The 23,571-nt window shown below is 30.8% G+C and overlaps 1 protein-coding gene across 2 annotated transcripts in view; it reads right to left on the bottom strand.

The window, feature by feature from the left end:
- Positions 1–23,571, bottom strand: part of LOC105319839 (uncharacterized) — a 92,057-nt gene that overhangs the window by 25,589 nt on the left and 42,897 nt on the right. For both annotated transcript variants that reach the window (XR_010714370.1, XM_034454962.2), the window contains exons 32-51: positions 22,264–22,402; positions 21,494–21,663; positions 18,163–18,226; positions 17,608–17,766; positions 17,334–17,472; positions 16,381–16,535; positions 16,138–16,297; positions 14,710–14,879; positions 13,471–13,698; positions 12,127–12,221; positions 11,257–11,389; positions 10,478–10,650; positions 10,144–10,225; positions 9,809–10,042; positions 9,390–9,487; positions 2,366–2,486; positions 2,112–2,275; positions 1,585–1,660; positions 1,261–1,497; positions 527–643 (exon numbers count right to left, since the gene is read on the bottom strand). Coding sequence is in view for 1 of the 2 variants with exons in the window: in XM_034454962.2 (XP_034310853.1) it covers positions 527–643; positions 1,261–1,497; positions 1,585–1,660; positions 2,112–2,275; positions 2,366–2,486; positions 9,390–9,487; positions 9,809–10,042; positions 10,144–10,225; positions 10,478–10,650; positions 11,257–11,389; positions 12,127–12,221; positions 13,471–13,698; positions 14,710–14,879; positions 16,138–16,297; positions 16,381–16,535; positions 17,334–17,472; positions 17,608–17,766; positions 18,163–18,226; positions 21,494–21,663; positions 22,264–22,402 (2,914 nt within the window). In the remaining variant the exon portion in view is untranslated. The remainder of the gene's footprint in view (positions 1–526; positions 644–1,260; positions 1,498–1,584; positions 1,661–2,111; positions 2,276–2,365; positions 2,487–9,389; positions 9,488–9,808; positions 10,043–10,143; positions 10,226–10,477; positions 10,651–11,256; positions 11,390–12,126; positions 12,222–13,470; positions 13,699–14,709; positions 14,880–16,137; positions 16,298–16,380; positions 16,536–17,333; positions 17,473–17,607; positions 17,767–18,162; positions 18,227–21,493; positions 21,664–22,263; positions 22,403–23,571) is intronic.

Below are 23,571 nucleotides of genomic sequence, written 5' to 3'. Positions count from 1 at the left end.
TTAAACGTCAAAACATTAAATGATATTTTTCTGCGTTTGCGTATAATGATGTCTCTGGTGATAGTTTAAACAGGAAAAAAATTAACATGGATAAAATGATAAATGAAATAAAACCCAGCCAAATCGCTGGGATATTGGTGTCTGCATTGTTTCTACGACATGCTGTACTCGCTTTAAACTCCCTGTTTATTTTGTCCTAAACATTGTTTTCAATAGTAGGCAATTTGAAAGAAACGTTATTTGGATATAATTTTTCTTTTCTGATAAGTCTAACGTCGTTATCATCGGCAACTAAAACAATCCAAAAGCTCGGAGCATGTTCAATCAAACCGGAAAGCGATATTTCGCAAAGATTTAAACCTGCAGTCTCCTCAACAGACGACAAGACAAATGGATGTACTTATTTCATACAGTAAAAATATTATACTGGGTGAACACTTAGAAGTTTTGTTGAGTGTATACACTTTTAAACTATTTCTTACAGTTACATTTGTAGAATATGATTTGAATCAATCATCACGCATACCTGAACATATGTTTCCATCTCCACGAGTGCCATTTTTACACACGCATGTATACGATCCATCAGTATTTGTACACTCCTGTGCTTGACTTTTGCAGAGAAATTTACATTCATCAATATCTAAATAAAAACAAACCATACATAACATGTTTAACTACAATCTAATGTCAATCAACTTGTTCGGGCGTATTGTAAAGCTGAGCAACGCTCATAAATAGGCACTGCCATACAGTAATATAAGCCCTTCAATTTCATTACCGATTGCACACCTGATACTAGTGGCCGACGTGTTGTATTCCTGCTTCTGTGGTCTGAGATTTCGTGCATTAAGTCCTTTTTATGTATATTTTCTCTTTGTAAATGATGTTTGTACCTGTTTATTTTAGTCTGAATTCCCCCTGGCTTGGCAGAAGAGTGTCAAATTTGATAATTTAACCGCGCTTAACGCGGCGACATCTTCAGATGTACATGTAGAGCGAAGTACTTCAAATGCCTAGATGTCTGCGATAAGGTATTGAAGGGATAGCGGTGATGAAAGAAAAATATGGCTAACAATGGCTTATTTTAGTAGTGTTCAGCTTTAAAGAACAATACTCATAATTACGTTGAGAATAAAGATTTAATTAAAGAAGATGAAACCGTTAAAAAAAATATATAACACATATCACACGTTTTATAATATATTTATTACATTTATAATTCTCTATTCCTTGTAAGAATGTAGAAACAGTACTTACCTCTACAACCTGTTCCCGCTCTGGTGTAACCGTCTTTACATCTACATTGTCCGTTCCTGCATATCTCTCCATCTCTAAAACAAGCGTCGTTTTCTATTTTGGAACAGTTGCACCTGTCCCCAAACCAATTTTTCTTGCAGTGACACTCCCCTCTGTCACCAAACGAAACCGTGTTGTCACGATTACACTCTGCCATTTTTTCACAATTAGCACCGTAGTACCATGGGCTGCAGCCAACTGTAGCGCAAACAAAATTTGCCCTAATTACTGTTGGCAATTGATCATTAAAAGAAAATGGAATACATGTGTAATACTGATAGTTACCACAAGATTTAGCCGTGATGATAATGTCGTCTATCATAATAGGAGAACTCCTGCTCGAATATCCAATGAAATAAATCTACAGAAAATCCATAGCAAATTATTTTTAAAACAGCGTTTTTATTTTTGTTTGTACGGGTAAGGATGTAAAAAGTATTTAATTTTTCTGATTCATAGATGCTCAGATGAAAAAAATTTTGATACAAACGAAATTTGGTGTTGGATTGGTCTTTGACAGTATTATCTTATTTTACTTCATCAAAATATTAAAATGACAATAACAAACAACTGTCGTCAACCATCTCAAAAATAGTAATAAGTCTATTCAGTAAATCAGAGTTGTTAGTATGAACTGACTGTTTAACACAATTCCATTACTAAACATTTTTCTATTCCATTTTGGGTTTTCAATAAAAGGAAAACTTATTACAATCGTGTTATGTAACTTTTAATTCAGTTGATTAGTGATTTTGTTAATTGTGCAAAGATTTGTATTCATGAATATTTCTAACACATTTATATTAATGTACCTTCATATTGGACGAAGCGTTCAGAGGAACACGTGCTGTTGACCACCCCTTCCCTTGGAACAATATGTTATTCAGAAGGTTGTTGTCTTTTACTACCTGAATTCTCAACATTTGCTTTTCTTCATATTTGATAAAGTATTTCGCCTGTAGACAACTCTCTCGGTCTAAAAACACGTATTGCATTTTCATTTAAAAGATTGTTGTAAATTGTTATGTAAAAAAGTTTTATATAAAAATATTTACTGATTACTCACCTACGCTTACATTGTTGACGGAAAACAAAAAGAAACTTTCAGGAGAATAGATCGAGACTTTGGTCATCAGAAAGCGGTTGTTATCAAGATGGTACCCGTCGTCTAAGGATTCATCAAAATCCTTTTATGTAAATAAAAATTATATTTATTCAAAACAATTGGTAAAAGAATTGTGAAATATGTGTATTATATAATGTTATTGCATAAAACAGAACCTCTGAATATAATTTTACTCAATTCTTAAAAAACTTTTGAGCTCAAAATGACGTGTCACTTAAAACGTATTCAAGAGGCTCATAGGTCTTGGCGTCCACCTGAGAACCCAAGCCCTTAGATTGACCTCGCTGAGAGTTTCTCGTAAGCTTTAATTATGAGTTGAAACAATAAGGCACGACTCCTCCAACAAGTGCCCCATTTTCATTTGGCGTTTGCAAACATCAATCAGTAGTCCAAACATTGGGGAGGGGGAGGAGGCAAGGGTCAGGAAAATCTTGCATTATTTACACCCTAGCTTCAGGGGCCTAAAATTGTAAACTTTTGGTAAAAAGACACCTGCAGGCATTGCATGCTCAATCAAATATAATATTTACAGTTTCATTTAAAATGCTAACAGGCATACATTGCACAGGAAATTAAAGTAGATTTCATGAAATAAAACATGCAAGGGTTGTTCGGAAATTATTGAGACAACTCGAATGCTTTCCTTGTAAAGTAAAAAATTAGGCTGAAAATTGTCAAAAACATTAAAGAAACCCCAACAAATAATTAAACAAAATAACATTTCAAAAAATATTTGATATATTTGTTTACAACCGTGGATAAACAAATCGATGGTCGGAGTACCCGACACAGGCAATAACTCAGAAAAATAAACTTAACTTACAGTTTCTGATAAAAAAAAAACATAGGTAATCATAGATTACAAAGCTCACCGAGACGAGACATCACCCTTATGAGACCTCACCTTTAAGAGACCACCTTTATCATATTAAATGAAAATCATACTTTATGATCTTGGATATTCATGGATTCTGTTTTGACACAATATCGTATATCATCTGTTAAAAAACTGCATGATAATCATATGTTCATTTGTTAATCAATACAATAATATAACATTAAATATTGCATCCTATCATATTACAACATAAATCATATAATACAATAAAATACCATAATAAACAATGATGAGATATGATATTGTAACATATGATATGACATTGTATTGTGTTTTACGTTATTGTATTTGATCAAATAATACAATATCATTATATATAAAACAATATAATATTATATTACAATATCATATTACATAATACATCATAACATTGAAACATATGATATTATATTGTATAATATAGTATGAAATTGTATGATACTGTATCATTTTTAATACATAATATGATATTGTAATATATGATACAATATAATTTGATACAACATTGTATCATATTGTAGAGTTTTGGTTCTTATCTTTGAATACATGTAGGTCAAAATATGCGTTTTGACACTTCCCCTTCCCTGTATCTTTTGCCATGTGAATTTATGTGAATAATGTTTATAACATGATTATAACTAGATTACATATATGTGATCTGGAAGAGTTGAATCCTATATTAAGGGTTGGTAGAAACTCACTTGTTATTTATGCATTATTCATATTGTTATAAATTGTTACCGTGTTTCAGAACAGAGGAAATTCGAAATCATATTATGTTATACGTTTACAGCCTATGTGTTTATTTTTAAAAGGCTATTTATGTACTTACAGGGTTGTAATATCATTATCTATTTGTATCTTTATCCTCATGTTTCTGTAGTTCCTCTTTATTGAGTATTTCACTTGTTTTTCTTGCACATGTATGCATTTCTGTTTTGCTTTTCCGAAGTTGACCTCTACTTCCGGATCAAACTTCCTATTTTAGAGTTCACCCTCATAAATATTCATACCCGGTGAATTCCATTGAAATTGACATCGTAAGTAAACAAAATTGTATTTTTATATTGATACTTGATATGTTGAATTAAAAGTGGTGTTTTAAAAGTTTAACTTTAATTGTGTGTGATTTTTATTCAGAGAACTATGTTATTTAGGATGTATTCCGTTTACTGTAAGCAAAATCTGTCTTTAGAAGACGAATTTTAGAAGTGATAAGGTTTAACGGATATGAACGGGATATATATAGCGCGAATCCGTTAATTTTCGTTAGTCTGCAATTTTGGGGGTTTTAAGATGTTAGTAATTTATTTTATTGGAAATTTAATTGGGTTTAAGAGATTAGGTTTTGATCATATATTTCCATAATTTGGAAATCTGATCAATTAATTTAAAGTTAATTAGTGGATTATAATTAATTAAGGTCATATTTTCAGATTAATATCTGAATCAGATCTTATAAACTTCTTTTGTGGGAATTTTTGTCAGTGTTTATATTTAAAGCAGGATAGGTAATTTTAGTTAGGTCTAAGTCACATATTCGGAATTTTTCTGAATCAGACTATTTAACATTAAAGTTGTTGTGAATTTACTGGAGTTATTTGGGTATTTCAGTGAATGAAAAGGGCAGGAATTTAATTAATGTTGTTTTGAGGAGGCTATTAATTTATTTATTTTCTGTCATGTAAGAAATAGTTGGTGTATCAATAAATTGTGAAACTTTACAGCAGACTCTTTATTTCATTTACTTATATTTGGGGTTGGGTACTTGCCAGTAAAAGTACCTGGTGTCAGAAGAACAAATCAAACCAAATTGTAGCGTTAGCACGTTACAATATCAAATGATACAATATCATGTGATAAAGTAAAATATTATATAATACAATATTATATTATACATATTGTATCATATGATACAATAATATGTTTTACAGTATCATACAATACAATTTCATGCGATGTGATAATATATCATATTAAAAACCAATATCATATTATACAATATCGTATGATACAATATTATATAATATTACAGTATCATATTATACAATTTCATGTGATATAATTCTATATTACAGAAACTAATATCATATTATACAATATCGTATGATGCAATATTATAGAATATACAATATTGTATCATAGGATACAATATTATATTTTGCAATATCTTATGTAATAGTATCATGTGATAAAATAATAAATTAATAATACAATATAATATTATACAATATTGTATCATAATATACAATACTATACATAACGATATCATGATACAATATTATAACATAAAATATAAAAAAATTGATACAATATCATATCGTATCATATAACTTTTTAAAATATTACATATGATATTATATTGTGTCATATTAAACAATATTGTTTCATACCAAACAGTACTATATCATAGGAATCATGTTATATCATTTATCAACAAACACATCTTTCTATCGAGCAGGTTTGAGTGAGGTAGGAGATTTCTTTAGCATCCTTGATAATGGAGATCAGGCTCTGCATCTGAAGCAACCTCTGCGTTTCATTTATGATATAGTTAAATCAACTATGCAAGCTATCATCTATAAAACACGTGACCTGTTCCAAAAAAAACTAAAACTCATCCAGCATCCGAAACCTATGGCTCAGATTCAGCAATCAAGCCTGTCAGGTGCATCAGTATACATAAGACGCATCTCCATGCAAGTTTGGTGAAGTTCAGACCAGTAATAACTAAGATATCATAATCAGAGGGCACTAGCAATTAAAACCTTAACCTGCTCCAGCATCCGCAACCTATGGCTCAGATTCAACATCCATGCCTGTCAGGTGCATCTGTATCATTAGACACACCATCCATTCAAGTTTGGTGAAGTTAGGACCTGTAATAACTAAGATATATTTTTAGCATCCTTGATAATGGAGATCAAGCTCTGCATCTGAAGCTTCCTCTGTGATTCATTCATAATACAGTTTAATCAACTATGCAAGTTTGAAATAGTACTATTATCTATTAAACATGTGACCTGTTCCAAAAAACTTAACCATATCCAGCATCTGAAACCTATGACTCAGACTCAGCATTCAAACCTGTCAGGTGCATCAGTATCATAAGACGCACCATCCATGGAAGTCTGGTGAAGTTAGGACAAGTAATAACTATTAAGATATAATCATCAGACGGCACCCGTTTCCAAAAATTTAACCAGCTATAAAAACCTTAACCTCCTCCAGCATCCGAAACCTATGGCTCAGATTCAGCACCCAAGCCTGCCTGGTGCATCAGTATCATAAAACACACCATCAATGCAAGTTTGGTGAAGTACGGACCAGCAGTAACTTAGATATTGCTATCAACGGGCACCTGCAACAAAAACTTTAACCTACTCCAAAAACCTTAACCTCCTCCAGCATCCGAAACCTATAGCTCAGATTCAGCACTCAAGCCTGTCTGGTGCATCAGTATCATAAGACACACCATCCATGCAAGTTTGGTGAAGTACGGACCTGCAGTAACTTAGATATTGCTATCAAAGGGCACCTGCAACAAAAACTTTAACCTGCTCCAAAAACCTTAACCTCCTCCAGCATCCGAAACCTATAGCTCAGATTCAGAGCACTCAAGCCTGTCTGGTGCATCAGTATCATAAGACACACCATCCATGCAAGTTTGGTGAAGTACGGACCTGCAGTAACTTAGATATTGCTATCAAAGGGCACCTGCAACAAAAACTTTAACCTGCTCCAAAAACCTTAACCTCCTCCAGCATCCGAAACCTATAGCTCAGATTCAGAGCACTCAAGCCTGTCTGGTGCATCAGTATCATAAGACACACCATCCATGCAAGTTTGGTGAAGTACGGACCTGCAGTAACTTAGATATTCCTATCAAAGGGCACCTACAACAAAAACTTTAACCTGGTCCAACAACCTTAACCTCCTCCAGCATCTGAAATTTAGGACTCAGATTCAGCATCCAAGTCTTTCAAGTCCATAAGTAGGTCCAGATGCATCATCCATGTAAGTTTGGTGAAGATAGGACCTGCAACAAAAATTTTAACCAGGTCCGGACGCCGACGCCGACGCCGACACCGACGCCGAGGGTATAGCATAAGCTCCCCCTGACTTCGTCTCGGTGAGCTAAAAAACAAATTATACATGTTCATTTTAATATTTACTGTGACTTATAATTGATCAAGTTTCACAAGTGATTGAGTTGAAATACAGATATGATAAATTTTCCAAGGGATATAATCTGATTACGACGGTTAATTTGATATTGACTTCAAGGTGGCGCAGCGAATACACATCAAATTAGCGAAAATCTAGGAAAAAAGAACTGTTCAGATCACCAAGTTGTAAAAACTATATAATGGCAAGGAATAAAGAGCTTAAGTTTATTATTTTGTTCCACAGATTGTTTAACTAAAATTAAGACAAAGGGACTAAATAACAAGTACTTTTTACACCTAGCCGATGTCAACAGTTCTAAAGTATGTACACAGAATAACTGTAGGAGACATTTCACAATAATTTGACTTTTAGTTAGAAAAAATTCGATTTTTTTGGTTAAGGACTTTGTTTACTCAGGGTTTGAGTTCTCAAATCCGGATTGTTAAAAAGTTAAATTTAATGAGTAAAATATGTTTTAAATACAAAAAGTATTTATGAAATGAACTATTATTGACATAACAATCGACATTTTTACTAAATTATGGAATTAGGCTCTGACAAAGTTTGACTTTTAGCAAAGCAGAGGAAATTCGGATTAAATTTTTCAGATCTGGTTTTTCACTGAAATATTTTTGGTAGTACTATAATATCTAAAGTTAAGATTTTATTTGTTAGTCAACATAATTTTGCATATTTTCTGTTGGTTTTATCTTGCTTTTTCGTTTAGATAATCGTATGGCACACATTACAAAAATATTGAAAAATGCTTAAAACTGATAAAAGACACCATATCTCAAAATTTTGATCATTGACCTCATATAAATTTTATGCCAGGAGAGAAAGGAGATTATACTTAGTTTAATACTATAAATGTTTTAGCATTATCATCATGCAGTTTTTTGTTAAATTGAATCAAAAATGGGTATTAATTTGAAAACTAATAGAGGAAATTCGGACTAGAATACCCTAAAAAATTGTGAATGAAAACTTAATTCTTTGTATCTATTTAATGTCACTACCATTCATAAACTGTATTTCATTTGTCAAAGAATTAAGCAATTTGTATTATCTTCACAATGAAGAAAATTTCAATCATAGAGTAAATTTTTTATGGATTTTTCTTCAATTTTCAAAAAAATATTCAATGGCCATTAACTCAAAAAGTAGGTCATTTACCTACTTATTTGAAAGTGAAGAATAACACTACCATGTAAGGTCTACAACACACAGTAGTTGGTTTTTCATTATCATCAGTGGAATTTTTTTTCATTCTGAGTAAACGTCATCCTTAAATACCTCTTAAAAATCATTACAGTGTATTTAGTTTCTTCCCCAACAGATCCAAGAGATGATTTAAGTCTTGAATTGCTTAATTTATTTTACTCTCTAAGGCATGTTTTAAAAAATGGTAACAAATGTAGTTTTGTAGTTTTCAAGAGGTCAAAATGTAAAGCTGCTAACGGACGACAGTCGACACACGACGAACAACGACAGACGAAAACCGATAGCAATAAGTCACCTGAGTGACTCAGGTGACTTAATAAAAACTTGAAAATAATCTTTGAAATAAAATTTGCAGCTTATATTTTGAATATAAGTTTGTCAGATTAATCTAACATGTTTCGAGCCAAAAAACATAAAACAAGACAGTTAGCACAAAACAAAAGATTGACAGCAATAATCAATTCTGGTAGGCTAATTAAGCGAGATATTCATTTGTGAATGATGTGTTCTGCAGTCTAAAATTAACAAAGCATTATTCATGCTTAATATAGTCTGTAAACGTTTCTTAAACAAATAAAACATATGCAGACCCATATCTAATATAATGAAAATCTAAGCAAAATATGATTTTCATCTAAAACAGAAAATATTATAACGTGTACCATGATATGAGGATAACAGATATTAATATACCTCTTTGATTTCCCAATACATCGGTCCTAGTTCTATATTACATTGTTCTAAACTGTCTTCCATATCGAAGCCACAATGATATGTGATGTCATTTAATCCTACAAAATCGTATCAGAATCAAGCCTTTTTAAATTCAAATATATATGGTACACATTTGTATATCAAACAATTTAAACTGCGTGCATGGTTTAATTGTGGATTTTTATGTAAGATAAATATGCTTAACTGAATATAAATATGACATTACTTATTTTGAATGAATACGTAGAAAAAAAGAACATCAGAACAACTAAATTTTACAAATGTATTTATAAAGTCTCTTTACATATATATTTGCCTATATATCTCAAGTAATCACATTTATGATATTAAATCTCTTTGATTTGATTTTTTACCTTCCCATGCTTTTAAATACAAACCTGAACAGGTAACACCATTACTATAAATTCCATCTTTACACAAACACCGATCACCATGACAGTAGGAGTACGCTGAATGACAATTGTCTAGCAACATTCGACAGTTACATGTTTTTCCACTCCAGCCTGGTTGGCATACACATGATCCACTTTTACTATCACAGCTCTCAGAACTTACTCTTTTGCAGTCACATGATTTATCGCATAATAGTCCATATTTCCATGGTTCACAACCTGGAAGTGAAGGTTAACCAAAATAAATTTTTAATAATTTTAAAAAGCGACATTACGCGCTCACTGTGTCAACACCTCAGCATAGCAAAGTTGATACTCACTGCAATGTTCTTGGAAAATTTTGAAATCATCCATAGCGATGTCCGATCGATAACCGTCACCCCTCGTTCCTATTATTTTTATCTGGAGAAACATTTTTTTCATATTTCATTATGTTTTGCTTCCATAGATAGTACATGCTTTTTCAATGATGTGACCTTTGAGTTGTGTTAAAAGCATTGTTATTTTGAGGAGGTATATGATTCCAATATTATGCTTGATACATAACTTAAGATTTTTTTCGAATCGAATTTCAGAAGCTTAAACAAATTAAAGATATCAAATACTTTTAACTAGGGGGACATATGTATCTAGGTTCGACGACCTGCATTATACCTTTTGAGAATCAGGTGGAAGTGATATGTAACCTCGATTCCAGTTTGAGTTTATATGTCCTGTTTTTGACCATCGAACGATTTCTGATCCAGGTTTTTCTTCAATAATGACATTTAAGTCTCCCATATCTCTTCCTCTCATGTGAAAATAGAATTGAAAGCAGGTGTGTGTTGCTAAAATTGTGGTTAAGAATCTTTATTAAATAATAACTAAAACAGATTACACAAATGCATTAAAAAAACATAAATATTGATTTCATTAGCAATATTAAAACTATACTATATTCTTGTTTTTCAAAAGTAAAAATTTACAATTTGACATAGATTTTTTTCTCTTCATATATCACTATATCATATCATATAGTTTCATTACATATATCATTGGAAGAAATACATTGGTTAGTTTCGTTATCAAATTTGTACCGTCAATGGTACACATAATGCTTTACCCAGGAAGGTCCCTTAGGCCTTAGGCCTTCATATATCACTATATCATATCATATAGTTTCATTACATATATCATTGGAAGAAATACATTGGTTAGTTTCGTTATCAAATTTGTACCGTCATTGGTACACATAATGCTTTACCCAGGAAGGTCCCTTAGGCCTTAGGTGAGTCAACTCCATGATTGACTTCATTGAATTTATATTAATGTCATGGTGATTGAATAAAGAATATAGCAATATTACTAGCAAACAGAATTTAATATGATTACAGTGCAAAGATTATTATTCCATTACAAATAAGTAATTGCTCAAGCTCAATGTCGGTACTTGCTCAGATTTAGGCTTGTAAGAGATATTTCCATCACGCCTTCATCCCCTTCCGACTGGCTTGTGGCTTCTGTATATACATAGTGGATACCTTCTTTGGCTGTATATGGCCCTGTATCATCACTTGGTGTACCCCTCTGAAAAATATTAATCTGTTATTTCTTTATTTCGTATATAACGTTTAGATTTATTTTTGTGAAGACAAAACAATTATGATTTTGACTGTTAATACTCATAAATTATATAAAATCGATTTCCGATTTCTGTCTTGCCAAAGCAAATGTTGATTTATGTTAATTAGGTTTTTTGTATGTAGGTTTGTGCTTTTTTAACATAATAAATTTATTTCAAAATAGTATAATTAAGCTATCTTTATATATCAAGGGAAGAAAAGTCAGTGATCACGTGACTGATGTTAAAATCGTGGTATATATATTTTTAATATACTAATTTGTACCTGAACATAATTTGATATTGTAAAATAATAAAATATATTTCCTGGGAGACTAGAACCAAGTCATATGATAATATTACAATAGCCATTGCAAAGTCGAAAAATGCTACAATATGTCAACTTCTGTATGATCATGTTAAAACAAATATTATAATGCACTCTTAAAATTACAATTTTTAAGAAGAATAATTTTAAACCCTTGAATTATTACAATGCTTTGACAGTTCATATGCAAGAAAATGCGGTAAATTATCATAACTCTGTTTATCATAAATAAAATGGTACAAAAATAGTCGTTGAGAAGAGTATATGTTTCTTCCATTTTAGAGACAAATTAAAATAAATTAACTTTCACGCGTATATATTTATTTGATTGCAAAAACACATAAAAGAAAAACAGTATGTTAATAACAAACATACACTATCTCTTTTCCATTTCATGGCACCATAATTATTTATAGAACAGGTGTCAATGTCGGTTTCAAATGAACAGGAGAACAAAACGAATTCTTCATCTGAAAAAAAAATACACAACATATAATAATACCTAGTCTATTTGACACAAAAAAAAAGAGTCGAAATGATTTTATTTTTGCAAGCATTTTAGACTCCGTTTTCGGAGGCAACACATGCGTACGTATACAAAATATAACTGCTATTTTTTATGACGTTGGGCTGAAGAGAAGTAATGTGTTAGTAGACTTCTAATATGTTTATAAATACCCCGGCTATACTATCGATCGTATTTGTAAAAAATTGTTTTTATTTGTACTTAATAGAGTAATTCATCCCGGAATTTAAATAGTCGGAAGATACATAAAAAGTAACATTCATTTATCGTCCAAAAATAAGATAATTGGATAAGTTTTAATTTTTGGAATTGTAATACCATTTTAAATGGTCTGTCATACACATCGATGAGCGTACAAATAAAACAAAACGTCGATTACTAAAAAAATATCTATGATAAAAAAAACTCTTTTTTCGCTTTAAAAATTCATTGATTGTTTAAATTGTTTATAGGCCTAAATTGAATAAAATGTCACTCTAGATATAATAACTTTTAAAATAATTATCTATTTTCAACATCTCAAATTTGGTATCTTTACGAAATTAAGGATATATTTTTATCTTAAAAGTCCATCTTCTTAAAAGCCAGCGTACAGTTATAACCATATGGTATTAATACACCACTTCAAAAATGTACTTTAAAACTTTAATAACAATGTTTGACGTGCTTTGTCCAATTTTAGAGAATTTGTTAGAACTCTAAGCATAACTCACAGTTTCTTTATATAACTAACGCGATTTTGCCCCCAAAGTATGATTGAGCAAAATACTTTGTTTTTCGATTTACCTTTTTACCTTTTTTTTACCGAGTACCAGTTAGAATGACAGCAATGATAACAACATTCAAATTTATGTGTTAGACTTTAAAAACTAGCCAAACGATTATATTTAATATGTCTATTCATAAAGCAAACATGATTTTCTCATGTGACCATCCACGTTCATATCCCGGTGAACATTTTAACTTGACATTTATTTCTTTAATAATAAAAACTAAACTTAAGAAGAATGTATAATCGCGGTGCTTTTAGACAATATTATTTTCCTTAAGATTTTGAAAAAGCTTTGTGTCCAGATACAATAAAAACAAACAAATATTCTATCGAAGTTTTCACTCAAAAAATATGATTTAAAATAGACCAAAATATAATATCTAATTTTGAAACTTAAACTGAAATAAATGCAGCATTCTACCAGAGCAGTTGGAGGCTGTCGTGAAGAACCCGTCAATACACAAACAGTCGTCACCATCACAATAAGAGTTTTCTCCACATTCAGTTCCTCTCCCACACGTGCACCTTGCACCTGTCCATCCAGTCCTGCATATACAGTCTCCTGTGTCCTTATCGCATGACAAAGACTTACTTTGATCGCAAACACAACTTCTTTCACACTGGTCTCCAAATTTGAAAGACGAACATTCTAGAAGATAATGTTTATATGATTATTTTGTTTAAGTAAAATAAACTCTTGTATTTTTAGAGTTTATATAACGTCGTTCAAAGAGCAATTGAAATATATTATAGCATTAAATGATTTATTTTTGACGTCGACGTGTCATTTACTGCCGGCAGGTGAACAGAAAAATTGAATAACGCGTTTTAGCGCGTTGTGATAATTTGTCTGCAAACCTGACGGTAGTTATTGACTCCACGACGTCAAAAAAATCATTTAATGCTTATATTTACATTCCCTTATTGATGAAATCAATTATTTTTATTAAAATAAATCGGTATAAATTGCTGATCACAGAGGGAGTTAATTAGTAAAAGCAAGAACAGCTGTTTTCTAGAACCGATTTACACGTGTTAACACATAGACTGTTGAGATGAGCATGAAAATATAATCCATGAAAATTAAATCTTGAAATTTTGTTTTAAATAATAAAATCATTTTTATTGTTGAATAATTGTAGAAAATGGTGCTTTAACAAAATGTATAAAATATATTTTTAAACAAATAACATAGAAATCAATGTTTAAGAACTACTTATAAAAATTACACGTAAATTGATATATGTACGCAGTGATAACGTTGTTGCATTTAGATGCATTAAAATATTACATAATTAAATGGAAAAAACACAATAGAATGTAAATTTAAACTTTAAATATACAGGGTTTATTTTCGTTATATCTATCGTATGGATATAAAACAAAAATCACTAATATGACATCTGTTAAATATATTCTATAAGTATTTTTACCTAAAATGTATCAACGGTTAAAATGTATTTATAGAATAGGAAATAATTTGAATCATTCAAAAAGAGGTTTTCCTATTCTTGTGTGATTGTTTACGCTACATTGATTTGCAAAAAGCTTTTAAAATCAAATCAGCACTATTTGGAATCAGCTGATTAAAATTCAATTGCTTTATTAAACAAAAACATGCTCAAGTATGTAATCGTAACTAAATTAAAGATGAAAATACCGTTTGAACAAACAATGCCCACATCCTCAGAATGACTGCAACCACCCGGATGTTCTGTTTTACTACATATATGGATTGACGTTTCAGTTCCACTACATCTAAGGTTACTCATAAGAATCGGTCCACTTCCTCGTCCGAAATAAGCGCGGGCTTTTACTGCAATTTCTCTTCTATAAAAGGTGTGTAAGCAAAATATTTTTAAAAGTTTTTTCAACTTGTGAAACACTTTGCAAACAAAGAACAAATTTTGATCAGAACAGCTTACTTCAGCCTTTAGCTCAGGTGACCTAGCAAAATATCTATGAAATCTAAGTTCAGAAAATGACTACAGTTTTCACTTTTTTGTGAAAGATTTGAGCACAGTCTTTAAAAAGTGTGTTTAGATATTAAAGCAATTAACTTTTCTGGTTGTATAATGACTTGGAAAAACCATCGAAAAGATTTCACTGTAAACAATTGACTTTTTATAGATCTTTCGTAGGATGTTCATTTAAATTCGTAAGATAATTTATATCGTAAGAGTAACTGTCGTTAATCAAAAAACATTAATTAGGATACTAGATAACTTACAAGTAAATAAAATAACAGATAATTTGTGGGAATTCTTTGAATACGATTTTACCAAATGTTCTTATTGACTTCCCATACACATATACATATGATGGGGGGGGGGGGGGGTTTATACATGTAAGAATAAACTATATTTCTGTGTTGCTTGCTTTTATGTTACTAAAGTTTTAACCCTGGAATGATATTTTAAGACACAAAAAATACTCCATTAATATTTAAAACTGGAGTATAAAAAATGACTTCAAATTAATTTTCAAAATCTATAACTTTGTTCAACTGTCCTCATAATTGGTGTAATGAGTATAGAAATAAACATTTAAGGCAAGAATCAACCCAACGTAAATATCGAAAAGCGCATGTGTGTATTGTATTAAAGGTCCATGTTTATTATGTTATTGGTTGGGGGGGTTGGCATATTACGGTGTTTGGTCCATATTAATTTTACGGATAAACATGGTTATATCCGGTTGTTTGATTCGTTGGTATATAGATTAAAAATGCTTATCGGATTTTTGAACAGCAGAGATATCAATTAACAGATGTATATATTATCATTAAATTTTACACTTTTCTATACAATCATACGCCATTGATGTCCATTTCAATACCCTCTCAATAGAACGGGTAAGTAAGTGAAAATTCTTACGAGAAAAAGCACGGGTTTTAAACATTGTAGCGTTATAAGACACATGTTGTGTTAATTCATACAAACATGTAATAAGACACGAATTAGACGCGTAGCTTCTTATATAAGTTGACACAGTTTTTTGTAGTTTCTCCAGACACAACAATTATCACATTATGAATACAATCCTACGTATGCAGAGTGTAAACAGTCATTTATGTGTAGATTCTTACGTGGGTAATCCAAGCTCTTTACAAGCGACTTTTGCATCGCTTTCATCAAATCCATCATCACAAACTGTGCCCCATGATCCACGTCCATTTAACTTCACTTCCAATCGACCCTCTGTTTCGTCTGAACCGTCTACCAATCGAATGATACTTGATTTGTTGACTGTAAAATGAAGACTAATGTTTTTTAGTATATAGCTTATAGTTGTTCTTTAAAGAAATACATCATACAGAAAAAAAACCTACCACATATAACCCCTGCATCGTTTTCATGACTACACGATAACTTTTCGAAAGGGCAAGTGAGTAAATCTGTTTCATCTCCTACGCAATTAACTTTACTTATGTAGTTTGGACCGACACCTCTTCCAAATTCAGCATCTGAGACAGCAATACCATACCTTTGAAAAGAATATATATATACTTCACAAACAATATAACACACACACAGAGAAATATATATATACATATATAAGCACTAAAAATAACCAACGACACGAACAAAAAAGTAAAATATTGTCAAATTTTAGGGACAACCCGTCCCTTCCTCAGGACACAAATAAGAACTACTTCTGAAAACAGAAAAACATCTACAACACTAGCACTAAACTAAAAACTAAATAATATATAAAACACCGGATCGGAACGTGGCAACTACAATAACTACAATATTAGCTACTACAAATATATATATATATATATATATATATATATATATATATATATATATATATATAACAGAAAAAAAGCAACACTAACTGCAAAACATAAGCGCTTTCACTGTTAAAAATCTTCAGACGTTTTACAGTCGAACGCTGAAGATTTTTTACAATGAAAGCGCTTATGTTTTGCTGTTAGTGTTGCTTTTTTTCTTTTATTATATTTTTACCGGACACTGAGAAAATAATACTTTTGTGATTTGGAGATATATATATATATATATATATATATATATATATATATATATATATATATATATATATATATATATTCAATTATCAGTTGATTAACATGTATACTGATTTTCACAAGGAGTATCGGGTCGAATCAAAAGATAAGTAAATAAATGAAAACCTCTACTTCCATCAATAATTTTTTCTCATCGTATTGAATCAAAGATGAGCATTATTGATCAGATGAACAATGTGAATCTTGGGTCACTAAAGTATTAATGTTAGTAATAACTGTACATTCCTTACTTTCCAAGTCCAAGTTGCTTGCAGACGACAGTAGCATCATCATGGTCCCAATTACTGTCACAGATAGTTGACCAGACACCATTTGTGACAACTTCAATTCTTCCCATCGATGTAGTATTTCCATTTACCAACCGAATATCTAAAATAATTCAGACAATAAGATATATATGAAACAATTAAATATAACATTAATAATGATAATTAATATTATCTATAGATTGATAAATAATATTATATTAATTAAATATTATCTGACATATCAACAGATGCTTACAGTGTGGACAGGGTTCCCCGTTGTTTTCACACTGACACGCTTCTCCAATATAGCCTTGTTTACAGTGGCATGTTCCGTTGTTTTTATCGCAGAATTCGGTGTGTAACCGTACACAAGCGCAGTCGTCACAACTCGAGCCGAATGTCCAATTTGCACAATCTTTAAATACAATTTACACGATATTTGAATATATATATATATATATATATATATATATATATATATATATATATATATATATATATATATATCTCAGAAAGAATGAATGGCATGAAAAATTATCAACAAGGGAGAAAAGTTTCCTAGCTTAAAAACTGTATGAGGAAATATCTGCACATTAGGGTACATTATGTGCCCATTTGGCAGCCGCCCGCCCGCCTGCCATTTTCATCATTTCAATAACCGGATTTTCCTTTTGAAAACTCGGTTAATAATAATAATGTTTTTATTTGATTCTGATAATATCTAATATGAAATTTCAATGAGAAAATTGGTCAAGATTGAACTAGCAATTACTGATAAACTCAGGCAAAAAGCAGAAAAAATTTTTTTTACCACACATTGAGTCTGTAATAATAATCTGGTCAATGGCTGTTTTTTCTTCCAGTCGAAATATAATCTAAAATGTAACGATCTCATTATTGAAAATGATAACCATGATCGTCTTCAATAATGCTGAGTGTATTTATAGACTATGGTGTTAAGGTGGCTCTATACACCACTTTTTGATGACGCAGTACGCAAAAAAGTAAATCTGGAAACATGCATTTCCGGTACTGGCTGATTTAAACTGAGGTGAATTGTATGGGAACCGCTATTTTGAAAAATTTGTTAAATGGATAGATTTAATTTGATAATTGGAAAATTCATTACTTACAAGTAATGTGGTATGTGACACCTTCACGTTGTGTGGTATTATTTATCAAAATAAACAATAAAATCAAGTATAAATTTTTAAAGAGTTCCTTTAGCATCATCGATATGTTACACCGTAGCGCAGTGGGTTAGTGGGTTCACTACAAATCAGTAGGTCATGAGTTCGATTCCCCTCGAGAACAATAAATTTTTTAACTTTCCAAAAATTTCTAAAACGTATTTTTTGGTTGAATACCGTGAAAGAAAATTCTAAACAGGTGAAAATATTTCAATTATAATATACTTTAATGCACATTAATATCGACACCTAACGGGGATGAGAGGGTTGCTTTGAATTTCTCTCAGGTTGGGATACATAAATCCTATTAGCCTAGTCAATGTTCCCCTTTATTTATTTGACTTAGTTTTGCACTAAAGCGAATATATTCACTTATACAGGGCAAAGTCTATAATGAAATATGCATGTATTTATCATTCCAACATTATATTTAGGAAATTTTCTTCAACTCAGAAATGAAAAGTCCCCAAGGTGTTTGGGCCTTGGGACTTAGGAACGATAACCCTTACATGAGGAACTTTCATACCAAATAAAATTTAAAATATTTTTTGTGTTTATTTGCAATTGTTTTCATTCAATTTTTTATTTCACATTTATTAAAATACATTTTCTTATAACATCAAGCAATTTTTTCAGATGATTTGTCAACAGAGTAAGAAAATATGATAAAATATGTTTTGGGGAAATACTAAAAAAAATTGCAATAATAACATTTTTGAATGTTAAGAAGTGTTATATTTTTTTTTATGTGTCCGAAGGAAATATCCATCATATGACAAAATAATTTCTCTCAATTTGTTGATAGCTGTCTTTATAAAAAATATTTGACAAAAACACGAAAAAACATTAAAAAATTCTTTAAAAATACCTATAGTATCCCTATCGTCATTTTAATATTTGATAAGTATATGTTTTGTGGTCTTCTATTGAAAATTGGAATAAACTGTGGGTGTATAGAGCCACCTTAAGCAAGTAAAGAGGCATGGTCATGAATTTGCCGAAAAATAGTATAATTTGTTGTGTTATAAGCGAGTAACAGAGTTAACAATACTTTGCATTGTGAACAAAGCATTTGTTTACATTTCGAATGTTAAAGTAAAAATTCCAGTAGAGGCCTAGAATGAATGTGTTAAACTAATGGAATTTTTTATGCATACTTAAAATGTTTAATGATGTATAAGAGCATAGAAAAATCAATCAGTTTCAAAAGGAATACTGGAATATTGAACCCATGTAAAAAAAAAATTGGGAATGAGCCTTGTTTACATGACAAAGAATTGTGAGCCTTCTGTCTTGCTTATAACTTAACGAGTGACTCTCAAATTTCATTTGGTTATTTTATTAGAAATGTATTTCTAAAGCATTGTAAATTATAAATCAGAGAATCGTGGCCATGCCTCTTTAAATATGTTGTATTCTCATGAAGAAACAATCCAAACGTCTATTCAAATTTGAGTATAAAGTGAATCAACGATTTCTTTCGTAATTATCCTATAAAGATTCTTTGGTAAAAGTTTGAGAAAAAAATATACTCTATAAAGAAATTGCTATCAGGATGCAATGTACAATAACTTGACTATTTAGGAATATTGAAACAACTTTTAATACTCGATAAAATAGAAACATTTGCTAGTTTTTACCTTTAAACCGATAAAAATGTTACAACAAGATTTAGATAGTCAGCAAACATAAAAGCGATCTCAGCCATAGAATAGAGTTTCACAATAAAAATCTTGAGGAAAAAATGACATGGTTCGAGAAAATTAAAAAAATAACATAACTGGATCAACGTGTTTTTATCGCTTGTTTTATATCAAACTAATCTAGCTTCCTAACATATTTTCATATAAAAAAAATTCACTATGATTCTTTAGGGGGAAAAATTTCTATTTATATTTTATTGCAAAATGTTGTACTCCTCTCCACGCGACATTTCTAAATGGTTTCTTAATAAACATTTAGCAGAGCTATGAATAAATTTCAATTACATAGAGGCATGGTCATGAGTTTTCGACAAAAATTATTTTTGCCTTTTAATGGGTGCTTTAGTAAAGTATTTCTATTAGTCAACCAAAAGAATGAATCCTTTTAAAGGCCAAAATCCCCCCCCCCCCCCAATTATTAGCAAAAGAATCAAATTAAAGATTTCATATATATATATATATATATATATATATATATATATATATATATATATATATATATATTATCCTTTTTTTCAAACACTGAAGTTTTTAAATTCAAATTATTTTTTTATTTCCATACATGGTATGGACGCATTACTTCAATTAATATATCAGGGCATCTTGTTAACATCGATTTCTAATAGATTTTAAACCATACCCACATTTTGTAATAAATGTGGTTAATTAAAACAGTTCTATTACTCATTCACTTCCATGAAAGACATTTGAACAGCTCTGAACTCATATTTTACTTATTCAAAAAGTGCAAAATAATGAGTGCTTCTCTTTCCAGTGGAGGGGGTACCTTGCTTTTGGAATTTATTTTGTCTTTGACTTCATGAATAACAAAGCCCACACATGTGACTTAACTCTATTTACATTCACGCTTTGAGCACATTTATGGGGCATTGTGATTAAAAATAATAACGTTTAGTTAGGCCTAAGGTAAATGTGTCATATACTTATTGTTTTTATATGTGCAAAACGAACACTGAATAAAGAAAAATCAGCTTAAAACAGCTTTTAAAGATATATTGAACTAATGTAAACAAAAACCATGACACGATCCTTGTTTATATAACAAAGAAATGTAGTCTGTAGTTTGCCTTTTTAACTCTTTGACTAAAACGCATTTATTTGATCAATATAAATCCATCACTAACGCATTGTAAACAAAGAAAATAGATAAATGAAATTTTACCATCACCGTCATCATCGTTTTTATAAAAAATTATCCTTATACTCAATGCCTTTTGATTTAGTATACCTGCTCAATTGGTAGATTTGAATTTATATTTGTTCGTTTGTTTGTCCAGCCAGTCTTTGTTGTAGACAAAGTGACAATGGTTGATTCTATCATTGATGTATCTTTCATGGATAGTACGATGGAACCTCGTCCTGTTGTGATGTAGTCAAAGAGAACACACAGTTGGCTTTCTGCAAATGATTGATCAGTGTAACACAAAAACACAAAAAAATACGGAGTTAAAGTGATAAAACGAAAAAAATACAATAATTATACCTTGAAAACTAAAACTAGATTAATGCTGTTGTTACGGTGAGTTACAAATTGTTTAAAGATATTTTTCATCGATCGCACTTACGAGCAAACTGGGTCGAAAACACCCTATTCTTTTAACCTCCATTTTACCGTTAGATGTGTGGTTGGGTTTTATGGAGGTGGTGTTATTTTTACAAAATATTTGAAAAAGAACTGGCCCCGCCGTCACCAACTTTCCTCAAGTCAATACTCAGCCTCAAATCTGAGGTTTGACCTCAAATTTATGCACTTTTCTTTAAAGGATTTGAGTTGAGGAATGAGTTGAGGGATTTGAAAATCTTGGTGACGGTGGAGCCTGGTCAGATATTTTTGAAGAGTCAATTTATTTTGATTTCATAAGAAATTTTTAAAAACTTCCGTTGAATTGTAATATTATAATTCGTGACTTCTTTTAACAATAACAGAAAAAAATGATTTGCAACTTCGCCTTAGATCAAGGGTACATATCAACATTATATCGTGTATTATTAACTTACGTTTACTTCCTAAAGAAAAATTGAGTGAAGCGAAGAATTCGCTCGATGAAAAATAATATGGCCTCTCATCAACGTATGCATACTCTGTATCATCGCTTCCGGGCTGTGGTCTCCAAGAACTGTAGAAATACCTTGATTCCTGTATGAAAAGGAAAATTCATGACATAATACATTTTTTTTTAATTTTTGCTTAACATTTACAATTTGTTATAATGGAAAATATCAATAGATAATATGGTATAGATAATAAAAGGGAAAATCTATTGATTGCTTTTGATACCTTTCTAATTTTATTTAGATAAATCATAAAAATAGTATTTGCGTTATACTGTAACAATTGATTAAATCCAATTGACTAGTTTGTTTAAATAAACTAAACCTTAAGGGACGTTTCCTATCTTATAAAAGCACACTTTTTAAGGCTAAAATGTCGTATTCAATCAAGTGTTTCACATTCATTCCAAAATAAAACCACAAAACTTAAACTAATAGCGAGCGAAGCGAACTCTAAGAACCAGTGTGCGCGGGAAAAAGAACGAGCGAAACCTATAGATTCATCAAACAATTATTTTTGTCTACGCCCCATAATGCTCTCTTATGTTTTCACTCGTAGTGCTCTGCCAAAAATGGCTGACATTTAACTCGAAAGTTACGGTATCCTGAGGTTTGAAGACACTTTGAGTTCTGCACAAGCTTTAGGGAGATCCAAGAGATTTGTTACATGCTTTCATACCTTCGTATTGAGTCGAGATATGTAAACAAAGACAAAAAGGTAATGGATGATGTCACAGTGCTCTCGCGCTATATTTATCGCGATGAACTAGAGGTTGATCAAACATCTGCAATGCGTGTACCAACAATTTAAGTATAGACTGCGATACCTGCCTCATATGATGTTTTTATTTTTTATTTTTTTTGGTTTTGATAGAGAGATTAAATATATAATAGCAAGCGCCACACTTTAATGTCATAACGATCCAATTTAAAGCTTATTTTGCATGCATGTTCGGTAAATATAATTGGGGAAGATAAAAAAAAAATACGTTAATTTGAATTAAATGAAAAATAACAAAGAGAAAAAATAAACAGTTGAAATATCTATACAGATACATAAAGATAAGGATACAACGTATGCAATTAGAATGCAAAAAATAACAAACAAACAAAAATATGAACCAGGAAAAAAAATAAACTTCAGATAACAACAACGTACCCCAAAATCAAACACAAATTACGTTTTGACAGACTGATCAATTCTCTCCAAAAGTAAAGAACGGTTTTAGTTGGAAGCAAATCTATGTATTTTGT

Source organism: Magallana gigas, chromosome 5, assembly GCF_963853765.1.
Source record: "Magallana gigas chromosome 5, xbMagGiga1.1, whole genome shotgun sequence".
NCBI lineage: Eukaryota > Metazoa > Mollusca > Bivalvia > Ostreida > Ostreidae > Magallana > Magallana gigas.
This window is presented reverse-complemented; position numbering and strand designations above follow the sequence as displayed.